The 17,267-nt window shown below is 38.8% G+C and overlaps 1 protein-coding gene across 1 annotated transcript in view; it reads right to left on the bottom strand.

Annotated features, from left to right (window-relative positions):
- Positions 1 to 3,889: 3,889 nt before the first annotated feature.
- The window catches only part of LOC106604429 (uncharacterized), a 60,712-nt gene continuing 47,334 nt past the window's right edge, over positions 3,890 to 17,267 (bottom strand). Inside the window, exons 2-5 of the mRNA XM_045719402.2 lie at positions 5,201 to 5,528; positions 4,861 to 4,977; positions 4,716 to 4,771; positions 3,890 to 4,601 (exon numbers count right to left, since the gene is read on the bottom strand). Of these exons, the coding sequence (XP_045575358.2) occupies positions 4,470 to 4,601; positions 4,716 to 4,771; positions 4,861 to 4,977; positions 5,201 to 5,528 (633 nt within the window). The 3' untranslated portion in view covers positions 3,890 to 4,469. The remainder of the gene's footprint in view (positions 4,602 to 4,715; positions 4,772 to 4,860; positions 4,978 to 5,200; positions 5,529 to 17,267) is intronic.

The following is a 17,267-nucleotide window of genomic DNA, read 5'->3' as shown; positions in this document are numbered from 1 at the left end:
ACTCCATTCCAGCCTTTGTTATTAGCCATCCTCCCTTCAGCGGCCTCCTGTGGAAACACTGCATATGATGTTGTCTTTGTGGCCTCAGTTATGAACTCTAAACAACTTTTTCAGTTTTGAATTGTATTTGACTCAATATTGTAGGCTACCTGTGTGCATTACCAGATAAGTACTAGGCATATCTGAAGTACAGCAGAAGAGATTAACAATAGCTAGTAACAAACACCCACTCCATCATGTTGGGACTAATACTACTTGTTCTACTGAGTTCAACAAACCATTTTATGTTTTAGCTGTTCAAATGTTTAATGCACATGCAAATTAAGCAATTATGTTGAGATGAAACCTGAGAATAATCTCTCTGTACGGCAGATGACTGACTAGTCTATTTTTTGCTAAACTAGTTTGGATTATGAGGTACCTCTCCTTGATGGGCGAAGCTAAAGTCTATGACAGCATTAACACTTTGCTATCCTCATTAAGGGGTGAGTCAAGACTCTCTCACTCTGTTTGTGACTAACTATCAGTATGGATTCTGTATTGTATACTGCATCTCTTTTCCGTTCCCCTACACTGAGGGGAGGTGATTGAGTTGAGGCTAGTTCGGGGTTGAGACTCTGTGAAATAAAGGCAGGGCTTTAGTGTTTTGACCTAGTAGTTTTTTTTTATGATTTAGAAATGTACAAATAAATATGGAAACATGTTATGTTTTGACAAATATATGAATATATTCCCTTCTTTGGACCTCTTTAAATACATATTGGGTTAATACCAGTTGTGTTTCATCTAAGGTTAATACCAGTTGTGTTTCATCTAAGGTTAACTTCTTTGGGATAGGGGGCAGTATTTTCACGGCCGGATAAAAAACATACCCGATTTAATCTGGTTACTACTCCTGCGCAGAAACTAGAATATGCATATAATTAGTAGATGTGGATAGAAAACACTCTAAAGTTTCTAAAACTGTTTGAATGGTGTCTGTGAGTAAAACAGAACTCATATGGCAGGCCAAAACCTGAGAAGATTCCATACAGCAAGTGCCCTGTCTGACAATTTGTTGTCTTTCTGTTGCATCTCTATCAACATTACAGCATCTGTGCTGTAACGTGACACGTTCTAAGGCTTCTATTGGCTCTCTAAAGCCGGCAGAAAGTGGAATGTGGTGTCTGCTGTCTCTGGGCAAAGTACAGCAGCTCTGTTTGTGAGTGGTCAGCCTGGGGACAGTGAGACTGGAGATGCGAGGTCACGAGACTTTTCCAATTTTTTCTTTCAGCCTTTGAATGAACACAACGTTGCCCGGTTGGAATATTATCGCTATTTTGCGAGAAAAATGATTTTAAACAGCGTTTGACATGCGTCTAAGTACGGTAATGGAATATTTTGAATTTTTTTGTCACGAAATTGGATATACCTTCGGATAGTGACCTGAACGCACGAACAAAACAGAGGTATATGGATATAACTATGGATTATTTGGAACCAAAACAACATTTGTTGTTGAAGTAGAAGTCCTGGGAAGTGCATTCTGACGAAGAACAGAAAAGGTAATCCAATATTTCTAATAGTAATTCTGAGTTTAGGTGACCCCGAAGTTGGCGGATGTCAAAATAGCCAGCCGTGATGGCCGAGCTATGTACTCAGAATATTTCAAAATGTGGTTTCGCCGAAAAGCTATGTTAAAATCAGACATAGCGTTTGCATAAAGGAGTTCTGTATCTATAATTCTTTAAATAATTTCTGTATTTTGTCAACGTTTATCATGAGTAATTTAGTAAATTCACCGAAAGTTTTCGGTGGGTATGCTAGTTCTGAACATCACATGGTAATGTAAAAAGCTGTTTTTTGATATAAATATGAACTTGATTGAACAGAAAATGCATGTATTGTATAACATAATGTCCTAGGAGTGTCATCTGATGAAGATCATCAAAGGTTAGTGCTGCATTTAGCTGTGGTTTGGGTTTATGGGACATATATGCTTGCTTGGAAAATGGCTATGTGGTTATTTGTGTCTATGTACTCTCCTAACATAATCTAATGTTTTGCTTTCGCTGTAAAGCCTTTTTGAAATCGGAAAATGTGGTTAGATTAACCTCTTACATCTAGATGTTCCGCTAGCGGAACGCCTCGCCAATATCCAATAATAGAGCGTGGCGCGAATTACAAACACCTCAAAAAACCCAAAACATAAATTTTTCAAACATATGTCTATTTTACACCATTTTAAAGACAAGACTCTCCTTTATCTAACCACGTTTGCGTCCCACCTACTCAACAGCCAGTGTAATCCCGTGGCGCGATATTGAAATACCTCAAAAATGCAAAAACTTCAATTTTTCAAACATATGACTATTTTACACCATTTTAAAGACAAGACTCTCGTTAACCTCTTACATCTAGACGTTCCGCTAGCGGAACACCTGCTCCAATATCCAATGATAGGCGTGGTGCGAATTACAAATTCCTCAAAAATACAAAAACTTCAATTTTTCAAACATATGACTATTTTACAGCATTTTAAAGACAAGACTCTCCTTTATCTAACCACACTGTCCGATTTCAAAAAGGCTTTACAACGAAAGCAAAACATTAGATTATGTCAGCAGAGTACCCAGCCAGAAATAATCAGACACCCATTTTTCAAGCTAGCATATAATGTCACATAAACCCAAACCACAGCTAAATGCAGCACTAACCTTTGATGATCTTCATCAGATGACAACCCTAGGACATTATGTTATACAATACATGGATGTTTTGTTCAATCAAGTTAACCTGTTATGGCTAGGGGGCAGTATTTTCACGGCTGGATAAAAAACGTACCCGATTTAATCTGGTTACTACTCCTGCCCAGTAACTAGCAAGTAACTCACGATAAACGTTCACAAAAAACATAACAATTATTTTAAGAATTATAGATACAGAACTCCTCTATGCACTCGATATGTCCGATTTTAAAATAGCTTTTCGGTGAAAGCACATTTTGCAATATTCTCAGTAGATAGCCCGGCATCACAGGGCTAGCAATTTAGACACCCAGCAAGTTTAGCACTCACCAAAGTCAGATTTACTATAAGAAAAATGTTATTACCTTTGCTGTTCTTCGTCAGAATGCACTCCCAGGACTTCTACTTCAATAACAAATGTTGGTTTGGTCCCAAATAATCCATTGTTATATCCAAATAGCGGCGTTTTGTTCGTGCGTTCAAGACACTATCCGAAAGGGTAAATAAGGGTGACGAGCATGGCGCATTTAGTGACAAAAAAATTCGAAATATTCCATTACCGTACTTCGAAGCATGTCAAGCGCTGTTTAAAATCTATTTTTATGCCATTTTTCTCGTAAAAAAGCGATAATATTCCGACTGGGAATCTGCGTTTAGGTAAAAAGAGGAAAGAAAATAAAGCACGGGGTCGACTCGTGCATGCGCCTAAGCCCATTGTCCTCTGATCGGCCACTTGCCAAACGCGATAATGTGTTTCAGCCAGAGGCTGCCTCGATATCATTCAGCTTTTTCCCGGGCTCTGAGAGCCTATGGGAGCCGTAGGAAGTGTCACGTTACAGCAAAGATCCTCAGTCTTCAATAAAAAGAGCCAAGATGAACAACAACTTGTCAGACAGGCCACTTCCTGTTCAGAATCTTCAGGTTTTTGCCTGCCATATGAGTTCTGTTATACTCACAGACACCATTCAAACAGTTTTAGAAACTTTAGGGTGTTTTCTATCCAAAGCCAATAATTATATGCATATTCTAGTTACTGGGCAGGAGTAGTAACCAGATTAAATCGGGTACGTTTTTTATCCGGCCGTGTCAATACTGCCCCCTAGCCCTAACAGGTTAAGTGTTCCCTTTATTTTTTGAGCAGCATATATAGTACATTTGAATTACATTTATTTGAAAAGGTTCATTTAACACAATTTGGATTAATACTTGAATTACGTGAAAACATGAACAATAAAATACAGGATAAAAAAATAGGTGTCAAATCAAATCAAATGAAATGTATTTATATAGCCCTTCTTACATCAGCTGATAACTCAAAGTGCTGTACAGAAACCCAGCCTAAAACCCCAAACAGCAAGTAATACAGGTGTAGAAGCACAGTGGCTAGGAAAAACTCCCTAGAAAGGCCAAAACCTAGGAAGAAACCTAGAGAGGAACCAGGCTATGAGGGGTGGCCAGCCCTCTTCTGGCTGTGCCGGGTGGAGATTTTAACAGAACATGGGCAAGATGCTCAAATGTCCTGGTTCCTCTACTCACAGTAGTCTAGAAATTAGATTTAGTTCTGGGTTGCCCTATTATACAAAAAGAGTGTTGCTTGTTTGTCTTGAATATTACAGTATATAGTAGCAATTGAAAAATGTATTCTTGCACTGTAACTCAGTCCCAGTCTGAACACCCTACATTTTGTCTAAATGGAGACGCTTGACTGAGATAATTTAGTCGATGCTGTATCTGAAACAAAGTTCACTCCCAGTCTGAGTACCTAACATCAGAGTACACACTCTCCTGTGGTGTCTCTCTCTTCTTTCTTCCTCTTTTAGTTTTCCTCTCAGAGTAATGCAATGCAGCATAGTTCAAAATATATGCATCTTGATCCTGTGAATAATCAAATTTTAATCAAACTTTTATACAATTTTAAACCTTAACAGGATATGTAATGCGATCCTACATTTCTGGACAATATTGATTGGACAACATTGCTGTGTTTACCTGGCTGCTTGATTCTCTAGTTGAGATGTCATGTCTGATATGCTGAGAAGCACCCACTGTTTCCATGGATAAAAACAAAGCAAAAAATGATGAAATTAAACAATTTTAGATACTCCTCAACAATTTGCAACGTTAAACAACTCACATTTACAATGTTCACAAACTGCTCTAGTATGTCTGGTGCAGATGAGGATAAGGATCGCTATCAGACAGAATGCTGAGGTCACTCCCAGAGCAATGATTACAGGATCTGTTGCTTTTTCTAAAAATGTAAAACAAGTTTTGGCATTCATACTTATGCAAAATATAGTTATACGGATTTTTTTTAAGTGTACAACCACAAGAACTGATGCTACTCAACCTTTAATCATGGCTTCAGTTGTTAAGAATGTTTTAGATTTTATAATAATAATAATAATAATAATAATAATAGTAATAATAATAATATATATATATATATATATATATATATATATACTACCTACCAATATTCAGGTTTGTTCCATTGCCAAACAGGATCTGCCCCCACGTGGCCACAGCACAGTAGTAAGTCCCAGCATCAGAGAGACTAAGGTTGTTCTTGGACAGGCTGTAGACACAGCTCTTTGTAGAAGAGGGACACTCAAAGCTCTTCTCACACTCATCACTCCTGTTCCCAGGGGTGTAAATTAATCCTGGATGGGATTCTCCTGATCCGGCTCTGAACCAGTACACACTGTGTTCTCCTGTACAGGTCTCAGAGAGTACTGTACACTGTAGAGTCACAGAGTCTCCTGGGTGGAATGGGTCAGACATTGGCCGCTCTACAACAGTCTTGTAATCAGACATCTGGTGATTCTTACCTAAATGGTACATTTATGGTTTCATATAAATCAATCTGAAACAGCACTTTCTAAAATGCACATGAATGTATGAAACCATACAGACACATAGAACGATATGAAGATGTAAGAACCCTGAACAAAAAATAAAGGGTGTTCATATCTTCTCATTACCTTTTAATACTTAAAAAGTCCCATTGATAAAGTTGACTTCATAGTATGTCCTATAGACACAATGTTGGTTCCATCTTTGGGATTGTAAAATGATATATCCCGTTAGCTTCAGCCTTCTCCACAATGAGATTTGAATTGTTAAATTCCTTGTACAATATAGGCTTAAACTCAAATTTCTGCATGCTTGCACCAACTTGAGGAATTTGCCCAATAATTTGCTTGATCCAGAACATATTGTATATTCTCTCAGAGAAAACACAGTAAAGTGTCAGAGTCACCAATGTAAACCTCCCTTACTTGAACTTGCCACTGAACATTGTTGCATTGAGACTCATCTATAAGAATTCAGAAAAATAAACAATTTAATTGAAAATACTTAAATTGTGGTATTCATATTGCACTACACTGTACTATGCATTTAATAATAGTGATTTTCGAGGTAAAACTAAGTAATTACTAACCAATTATGTCAATTTTTTTCTCCAAACACAGAATGATGCCCACTAATTAGTATTCTATACTAAATATTTGTACTACATTAGTAAATCAAGGTTGAAATTTCACTTACTCATCAAACTGAGAAGTACACAATAACCTTGACTCTGATCATCTTGGCTTGTATGTAGATCTTACACTTCTCATGCACTTGTCCTCTGCCCATGAAATTCTAATTTTGACTATATTATAGGCAGGTCTAAACTTAAAGACCAATCTGATTGGCTGAAGGAAACAAAATCACGCTACACTTCCTGTACATTTTTCCCTCCAACTGTCACGGGCGTCGTAAGGAGTGGACCAAAATGCAGTGGGTATATTGATCATCTTTTTTACTTTATTAAAGAGAAGAACACTTAAACAAAACAAACGACGAAAACAGTCCAGTAAGGTGCACAGACTATACTAGGAACAACCACCCACAAACACAAGTGAAAAATGAACACACTTAAATATGGCCTCCAATTAGAGACAACGACAACCAGCTGCCTCAAATTGGAGGTCATTGAAAAACACAACATAGAAATAGAAAACTAGAATAAAAATAGAAATAGAAAATATAGAACATAAATCAAAAACCCCGAAACACACAAAACAAACACCCCCTGCCACGCCCTGACCAAACTACAATAACAAATAACCCCTTTTACTGGTCAGGACGTGACACCAACAACCTGGTTGGTCACCAAAATATACAGTATTTCCTTTAGGCCAATATTTTTTATTGTGCTAAAGCCACTGTACTTGTCAATGTATCGACTATATAGGTTACATGGCCCAAATGTTTACTTAGGAACATGACAATATGGCATTGGCCAATAGACTACCAAGCTAGATGCTTAATAATCTGGTAGCTATTTCTGCATTGCATTTTATGAGCAAGTCACAGAATAATGATGATTTTGATGGGTACATTTCTAGCTAGCTGATTAGATAGACTACTAGGTTTAGATAACCTAAGCAAATGCTGGCTACCTAGCAAGCCTAATAGATAGAGGCTACATCTGGCTGCTTTCATGTGACAAAATACCTAGCTAATCTGTCACGTCCTGACCAGCAGAGGGTGTTGTTGTGTAGTTTTGGTCAGGACGTGGCAGAGTATGTCTGTGTATGTGTGTTCTGGGTGTTGTATTTCTATGTGGGTCTGTGTGGCTCCCGATCAGGGACAGCTGGTAATCATTGTTCCTGATTGGGAGTTGTCATGACGTTGGCCTGTGGGTAAGGTTTATGACCCCCCCATAAATAACTTTCTCCCTTCCCCTCTCTTTCTGACCCTACTGAAGGACTGCTGTCCTGAAGGACTGCTGTCCTGTTAAATATAGAGAGTCTGGGAACATCAAACAAATGGGGAAAGGAACCATATTTTGGTAATAAAACCAGTTGGAAATATGCTTTGGAACGTAATGAGTATGGATGTCAGTTCGGTTGTCATCTGAGACATTATGACTGATGACAGGATGACATAAACTGTACCTGGGAAAGTATACACCCTCTAGTTATCAGAGTCACATGGAATTGTTATGCAATTGAAATGTTTGATATTGAAATTGTTTGTTAGGAGATTAAATGTAATTTTAGCTTCCAAATGAGAGAATTGGGTTTTCATAAGGAAAGTGCCCTGCTTGATCAGTGGCCCACCCCTGTGAAGAGACAGGGGTTATAAACGATGAAACACATCCTTCCCCCTCTCCACTATATAAGCCTTTGACGAAAAGATAACCACATGTTCCAGTACGTGAGGTCTGCAGCCTCTACGTTAGAAGGACACACATGTCAAGTACAGAACTAAGCCAACCTCGGCGTGAGCTTTGGTGGCGAATGGTATGAACTTTGAGCTTATTCACTACAGAAGTGATACTTCCTAGCCGTTGAGTTAGCAGCGGCCGCTGTAGACGTGGGCTAGGAAAGGACGGACGACGGATCCAGTCTAACAACCAGACGAAGATACCACCACGTATCCAATTTACCACCAGAGACATTCTTCCGAGGACAGGAAGATCTGTTGGCCAACCCGGCCAGCATCTATGACCAATCTACCGAAGCGCAGCTCAGAGTAAATATTTATTGCATTTTCCTTTTCCAAATGGGCGGTAATTTAGAATGCATAAGATAATGTATTTACGATAACATAGCTGCTGTTTCTTTGTTCCTAAGTCTTCCCGCTCTTTCATTCAAGCCCAACCCCCTTTCCTTTGTGTAACCAGCCATCATGTATGACATCATTTGTATTTGGTGTATTTGTAATTCTGTGTGATTAGTTTAGGTATTTAGTAAATAAATAATTAAACCCACTTTTGTATTGCTGATTCAACTTGTTAGCCAGGGTTCGTGAAGATAGCCAAGAATTTACAACTTTCATTATGAGACTGAAAATAAGATAAGGGTTAATATTGACTGCTATCGATGTAAAATATTACTAAGTATTTTAAGAGTTTATTCGGAAGATAACGGCTCTATAAACGTTCTTCCGTGGTGCCCCGACTTTCTAGTTAATTACATTTACATGATTAGCTTAATCAGGTAATATTAATTACAGAGAAAGGATTTTATAGGTTAGCATGTCATATCACTTAATCCGGCATAGCCAAAGACACGACAGAGTCATATATTTAGGAGTATGTTTGTCACTTGGGTTTGTGGGTGGTTGTGCTAACACTGCTAGTCTTTTTGTTTGTAGTAAGCCTGTTAGCCTGTCATGAGTTTCGTGTTTATTGTTTTCCTGTGTATACTTTGCTTTAATTTATTATTCTTTACATTAAAAGATGAGTATCCACATTCCGCCTGCAGTTTGGTCCATTCAACACGGCTTCAACATTTATGACATAATCATCATAAATGCTAGAAAAACTACTGGTAACACTTTCTCAGCCGGGGTGTTGCACATGAACAAAATAGAAAACCATCTCATTGGCAGATAATTTTGCTTGTTTTAACCTAAGAAGGGCTTAATACAAGTAATTGATCTTATTTAAAAATATTTTCATACATATTTTACCTTGAACGATTCTTTGTTAGTTTATAGTTGTACAATTTATGCTCCCTGCATATAAAATCCACGAAGACTGACGGAAGCACCCCAAAACCAAAGATCGCAATTCTCTGACTCACACTGTGAAGCACAATATTGCCTGTAGCCTACTGTACATGGTGGAGGAACAAATTGCATATAGCCTACTGTACATGTAAAGCTGTAAGTGGCACTTTACCTTTAGTATGAACAACAGCTGGGAGTATTTTTATACAATATTCACAACCTATTGACACAATTACAAACTTTACAGAATAACAATCTCATTTCATCAATTACATGTGGAAATACTTATTTGAGTGAACATTAGCAAGCATGCAGCAGATGAAACAGAAGGTGAATTCTCTCCTCCCCCTCTCCCCGGTTTTAGCTTGCCATCTATCTTTGGTTTACGATATTTACTAGCCCATACCAGTGACAAACTTAGCTATGTTATCGACATACGGCAGTACACAAACAAAATCTAGCTCACTTATCCTCTATGGGCTAGTGGGACACCCCTGGTACACCCTATCAACAGCAGGTGAAATATCAAGGGCTCCAAATTTGAAAACAATTAAATGTCATAATTCAAATTTCTCAAACATACAACTATCTTGAAAGATAAACATCTCCTTAATCTAACCACGTTGTCCGATTTCAAAAAGGCTTTACGGCGAAAGCATAAAGTTAGATTATGTTAGGACAGTACATTGAAAATAGCTGTGTGTAATGTTTTGTCAATGCAAAGACAGGCGTCACCAAAAGCAGAAAACCAGCTAAAATTATGCACTAACCTTTGACAATCTTCATCAGATGACACTCCTAGGACATTATGTTAGCCTGTTAGGGCTAGGGGGCAGTATTTACACGGCCGAATAAAAAATGTACCCGATTTAATCTGGTTATTACTACTGCCCAGAAACTAGAATATGCATATAATTATTGGCTTTGGATAGAAAACACCCTAACGTTTCTAAAACTGTTTGAATGGTGTCTGTGAGTATAACAGAACTCATATGGCAGTAAAAACCTGAGAAGATTCTGTACAGGAAGTGCCCTCTCTGACCATTCCTTTAGCTTCTTGACTCTTTTTATTGAAAACTGAGGATCTTTGCTGTAACGTGACACTTCCTACGGCTCCCATAGGCTCTCAGAACCCGGGAAAAAGCTGAATGATGTCGAGGCAGCCCCTGGCTGAAAAACATTAGCGCGTTTGGATAGTGGCCGGTCAGAGTACTATGAGACTCAGGCGCGTGCACGAGGGGATCCCATGTTTTTATTTTCTCTCTCTTTGTACTAAAACACAGATTCCCGGTCGGAATATTATCGCTTTTTTACGAGAAAAATGGCATAAAAATTGATTTTAAACAGCGGTTGACATGCTTCGAAGTACGGTAATGGAATATTTAGATTTTTTTTGTCACGAAACGCGTCGTGCACGTCACCCTTCTTTACACTTCGGATAGTGTTTTAGAAACTTTAGAGTGTTTTCTATCCAAAGCCAATAATTATATGCATATTCTAGTTACTGGGCAGGAGTAGTAACCAGATTAAATCGGGTACGTTTTTTATCCGGCCGTGTAAATACTGCCCCCTATCCCCAACAGGTTAACGAGAGTCTTGTCTTTAAAATGGTGTAAAATAGTCATATGTTTGAGAAATTGAATTAATAGCATTTCTAAGGTATTTGAATAACGCGCCACGGGATTCCACTGGCTGTTACGTAGGTGGGACGAAATCGTCCCACTGGCCCTAGAGAAGTTAGACAATACATGCATTTTTTGTTCTATCAAGTTCATATTTATATCCAAAAACAGCGTTTTACTATGGCGTTGATGTTGAGGAAATATTTTCCCTCCAATACCGCCAGTCAATCAGCACAACAAATTAAATAATTACTATTCGAAAACATTGGTAAAATATTATATTGTCATTCAAAGAATTATAGATTAACATCTCGTGAACGCAACCGCATTGCCAGATTTAAAAATAACTTTACTGGGAAATCACACTTTGCAATAATCTGAGTACTGTGCCCAGAAAAATAGGCTTTGCGATACAGACTAGGCGCCATCTTGGAGTCATCTAAAATCAAAAATACTATGTAAATAATCCCTTACCTTTGATTATCTTCATCAGAAGACACTTCCAGGAAACTCAGGTCCATAACAAATGTAGTTTTGTTCGAAAAAGCTCATCATTTATGTCCAAAAATCTCCGTGTTGTTAGCGCGTCCTGTAGGCTACTCAAAAACATGAACGACGCCCGCTGGACTTGTCTTCATCAAAAAGGTAAGAAAAAAATATTTACGTTCGTTCAAACATGTCAAACGTTGTATAGCATAAATCATTAGGTCCTTTTTCAATCAGAACTTCAATAATATTCAAGGCGGACGATTGCATTCTCTTTTAACCTGTTATGGCTAGGGGGCAGTATTTTCACGGCTGGATAAAAAACGTACCCGATTTAATCTGGTTACTACTCCTGCCCAGTAACTAGAATATGCATATAATTATTGGCTTTGGATAGAAAACACCCTAAAGTTTCTAAAACTGTTTGAATGGTGTCTGTGAGTATAACAGAACTCATATGGCAGGCAAAAACCTGAGAACATTTCATGCAGGAAGTGGCCTGTCTGACAAGGTGTCGTTCTTCTTGTCTCTGTTTATTGAAGAGTGAGGATCTTAGCTGTCCCGTGACACTTCCTACGGCTGCCATAGGTTCTCAGAAGGCGGCAAAAAGCGGAATCGTGGCTTTGCAGGCTCTGGCTGAAACAAAGTAGCGCGTTTGGGTAGTGGCTGGTTACAGTACTGTGAGACTCAGGCTCGTGCCCGCGTCGACCGAAAGGTTTGTTTTCATTCCTCTGTTTAGCTAAATGGACATTCCCGGGCGGAATATTATCGCTTTTTTACGAGAAAAATGGCATAAAAAAGGATTTTAAACAGCGGTTGACATGCTTCGAAGTACGGTAATGGAATATTTAGATTTCTTTTGTCACGAATTGTGCCATGCGCGCAAACCTTCTTTACCATTCGGATAGTGTCTGGGACGCACGAACAAAACGCCGCTATTCGGATATAACGATGGATTATTTTGGACTAAACCAACATTTGTTATTGAAGTAGCAGTCCTGGGAGTGCATTCTGACGAAGACAACAAAAGGTAATCAAACTTTTATAATAGTAAATATGATTATGGTGAGTGCTAAACTTGCCGGGTGTCTAAATAGCTAGCCCGTGATGCCTGGGCTATGTACTTAGAATATTGCAAAATGTGCTTTCACCAAAAAGCTATTTTAAAATCGGACATATCGAGTGAATAGAGGAGTTATGTATCTATAATTCTTAAAATAATTGTTATGCTTTTTGTGAACGTTTATCGTGAGTAATTTAGTAAATTGTTAGCAAATTCCCCGGAAGTTTGCGGGGGGTATGCTAGTTCTGAACGTCACATGCTAATGTAAAAAGCTGGTTTTTGATATAAATATGAACTTGATTGAACAAAACATGCATGTATTGTATAACATAATGTCCTAGGTGTGTCATCTGATGAAGATCATCAAAGGTTAGTGCTGGATTTAGCTGTCTTCTGGGTTTTTGTGACATTATATGCTAGCTTGAAAAATGTGTGTCTGATTATTTCTGGCTTGGTACTCTACTCTGCTGACATAATCTAATGTTTTGCTTTCGCTGTAAAGCCTTTTTGAAATCGGACAGTGTGGTTAGATAAAGGAGAGTCTTATCTTTAAAATGCTGTGAAATAGTCATATGTTTGAAAAATTGAAGTTTTTGTATATTTGAGGAATTTTTAATTTGCGCCACGCCTATCATTTGATATTGGAGCAGGTGTTCCACTAGCGGAACGTCTAGATGTAAGAGGTTAAAACGTATTGGAACGAGAGTACCCAAACATGCACTCGTGCGCCTGAGCAGTATCGGCCATCCGCTTATGACCAACGTTCCAAGTCTCTTGTTCGGTCAGTTTTCACAGTAGAAGACTCAAACCACTTTGTAAAGACTGGTGACATCTAGTGGATGGCGTAGGAAGTGCTCAATGATTAATACGTCCCTGTGTGTTTCAATGGCATAGACTTAACCCCTGTGCGGCCTCCGTCCCACATGCATCACAAATAACCAAAAAACAGCTAAATGCAGCACTAACCTTTTACAAACTTCATCAGATGACACTCCTAGGACATCATGTTACACAATACATGCATTCTTTTGTTCGATAAAGTTCATATTTATATATAAAAACAGCATTTTACATCGGCACGTAACGTTGACTAACTATTTTCCCTCAAATGCATCCGGTGAAACAGTGCTACAATTTACTAAATTACTATTCGAAAACATTTTTAAAATGTAATATTGTCATTCTAAGATTTATAGATGAATATCTCTTGAAAGCACCTGTAATGCCAGATTTAAAAATAACTTTACTGGGTAATCACACTTTGCGATAAAAGGGGATGCGATACTCAGAACAATTGGCTAGCAATAGCAATAGGCTAACCATCTTGGAACAATCGCATATCACATCTAGTCTTGTATATTATTGTCAATAATCCCTTACCTTTGATTATCTTCATCCTTAGGCACTTCCAGGAATCCCAGGTCCACAACAAATGTATTTTCGTTCGAAAAAGTTCATCCTTTATGTTCCATTAGCTTGTTGTTGTTAGCGGATTTTGAAGGCTGAACCAAAAGTTCCGACATGCGCGGGGCTACTCTTTCAACAAAATGCATTTCTTTCTTATTTAGGTTCGTTCAAACATGTCAAACGTTGTATAACATAAATCTGTAGGGCCTTTTTCAACGAGAGCTCCAATAAGATTCGAGGGGGACGATTGTATTGTGTTTCAAAACGTTTCAAAAGGGGAGGGTAACCAGGGGCGCCGGTGTCATAATGGTGATGGTCCTCTCCGTGTGACCACGTTCCACAGCGTGTCATTCTGTCAGTTTTCACAGTTGGAGACTCAAATCACTTTGTAAAGACTGGGGACATCTAGTGGAAGCAATAGGAAGTGCTCAATGAACCATAGCTCACGGTGTGATTTATAGGCAAAGTGCTGAAGTTGAGTCCGCAATTCAGAATTCCACTTCCTGTTTCGATCTGTCTCGGGGTTTTGACTGCCATATGAGTTCTGTTATACTCACAGACACCATTCAAACAGTTTTAGAAACTCTAGGGTGTTTTCTATCCACAAGTATTAATTATATGCATATCCTAGCTTCAGAGTTTGAGTAGTAGGCCGTTAAAAAAGGGCACACATTTTTTTCAAAATGCGCTGTGGTGCCCCCTATCCTAGGCGACCGTCAAGAGGTTAAAAGTAATTCAACACATCAGATATCCACATCCTGTCAGAATTTGTGTCAGGGTTTTGACTGCCATATGAGTTCTGTTATACTTACAGACACCATTCAAACAGTTTTAGAAAATTCCGAGTGTTTTCTATCCAAATATGTTAATAATATGCATATCCTAGCTTCTGAGTTGGTGTAGGAGGCAGTTAAAAATGGGCACATATTTCTTTCAAAATTCTCAATACTGCCCCCTAGCCCCAACAGGTTATTTTGCTTTGTTGCGTTTCAGTTCAGATCACACTCGACAAGTTGTATAGAAAACTCCCCCAGAGCCACAAAAGGGCTGAATTACTGCAACACACAGCCACCACAAACACCTTGAAAACTTGCTCTATACAGTAACAATGACCTCCGTCGCGGACAAAACTACTCTTTCCTAAAGACTTGTACTATCTATAGTATGACAGCACCAGCAGTTAGCTACAATCAGCTGGCAGACATGTTTACATTTGGTTGGTTTTGTCAGTGGTATCCAAGATGGCGTAGCAGTGCAGACGTTGTTTGTTGTTCTCCCGTGTAATGATTATTTTTTTCATATTTTAAAATATATTTCAATCTCTTTTTCCATTTTTAAATTAAATATACCTTCCGGCAACCCACCTCACCCAATGTGATACGGATCTGCTATTTTTAGACCTTATAGCCAGAACCTCCATCAGAAGCTAGCCATTAGAAGCTAACCAGCTAATTAACTACTAGCTATTTAGTCATTGTTAGCCACTGCTAGCCTGTTGGGGCTAGGGGGCAGTATTGAGAATTTTGAAAAAAATATGTGCCCATTTTTAACTGCCTCCTACACCAACTCAGAAGCTAGGATATGCATATCATAAACAGATTTGGATAGAAAACACTCTGAATTTTCTAAAACTGTTTGAATGGTGTCTGTAAGTATAACAAAACTCATATGGCAGGCAAAAACCTGAGAAAAATACAACCAGGAAATGAGAATTTTGTGGCTGTACTATTTTCGAGTCATTGCTAATAGATCACACAGTGACAAAGGATTCATTTCGCACTTCCTACGGCTTCCACTAGATGTCAACGATCTTTATAAAGTTGTTTGAAGCGTCTATGATGAACAGGGACCGGATGAGAATGAAGAGAAGTTGACGTCCCTGGGATGTCGTCACTTCATTATTGCGCGCACCTGCGCGTTCATGTGAGTTCATGTGAGGCGAGACATTTTTCAAAAACGTTTTTCAAGACACAGGAGAGGTCGGGTTGAAATATTACTGATGTTTCACGTTAAAAATGGCCCTAAAGATTGATGCTAAACAACGTTTGACATGTTTGAAAGAACGTAAATAGATTTTTTTTTTTACTTTTCGTCGTGACTTTCCCCCCGCCCTACTTTTGAGTAGCCTACCGAAGCGCTAACAACATGGAACAACTTGGAGTTATTTGGACATAAATTATGAACTTTGTCGAAAGAAACCACATTTGTTGTGGACATGGGAATCCTGGAAGTGCCTTCTGATGGAGATAATCAAAGGTAAGGGATTATTGACAATAGTAATATTGATATTAGATGGTGCTAACCTGTATATCCTAGCCTATTGTTCTTAGCATAGTACCCCGTTTATTGCAAAGTGTGATTTCCCAGTAAAGTTATTTTGAAATCTGGCAATGCGGTAGCATTTACGAGATGTTAATCTATAATTCTTTGAATGACAATATTATAATTTACCAATGTTTTCGAATAGTAAATTGTAACGCTGATTCACCGGAAGCATTTGAGGAAAAAAAAAATCTGATTTTCACCGCCTCTGTAAAATGCTGTTTTTGGATATAAATATGAACTTGATGGAACAAAAAATGCATGTATTGTATAACATAATGTCCTAGGAGTGTCATCTGTTGGAGATTGTCAAAGGTTAGTGCATAATTTTAGCTGGTTATCTGCTTTTGGTGACGCCTGTCTTTGAATTGACAAAACATTACACACAGCTATTTTCAATGTACTCTCCTAACATAACCTAACTTTATGCTTTCGCCGTAAAGCCTCTTTGAAATCGGACAATGTGGTTGGATTTAGGAGATGTTTATCTTTCAAATGGTGAAAAATAGTTGATTGTTTGAGAAATTGAAATTATTAGATTCTTGCCGTTTTGAATTTCCCGCCATGGTCTCTTGACAATAAATCCCAATACCGGGATTAGAGCGGGAAGGGGTCACCAACAGGCTAGCGGCCTTTATCTTTAGCACAGACACCAGCCGCTTTTAACCTGGATAATACTTGCCAGTCTGCGTCTGCACAGCGTGATATCAATCCTGAGCATACCGGACTGTTTTTCTCCATTACAACACCGGATTCCTGCCGTAAGCTCTGGACCTTTGCATCGGATCATCGCAGCTAGCTAGCTGCTACGGAGTAGCTATAGTGACTAAAGCCCTTGTCCCGAAGCTAGCACCAGTTAGCCTCAAGCCAGGCGCATCTCCTGGCTAGCAAACGAAATACTCCAGCTACAATACCTCTTTTGCCAACTGCCCTAGACCCTTTGTCGACACGGAGCCCCGCCGGTCCATCACGACTGGCCTGCCGACGTAATTCCATCCGTTGTGCCCTCAACTGGCCTTTGCCGGATGTCGGTGAAGACGCTTCTACTAGCCCCGGCCTGCTAACTTTTTTGAAAGCTGTGTCTCCCGTTTGCTAGCATAGTAATGACTACCTAGCGGCTTCCCTGTT

This window comes from Salmo salar, chromosome 05, assembly GCF_965601325.2.
Source record: "Salmo salar chromosome 05, fSalSal1, whole genome shotgun sequence".
NCBI lineage: Eukaryota > Metazoa > Chordata > Actinopteri > Salmoniformes > Salmonidae > Salmo > Salmo salar.
This window is presented reverse-complemented; position numbering and strand designations above follow the sequence as displayed.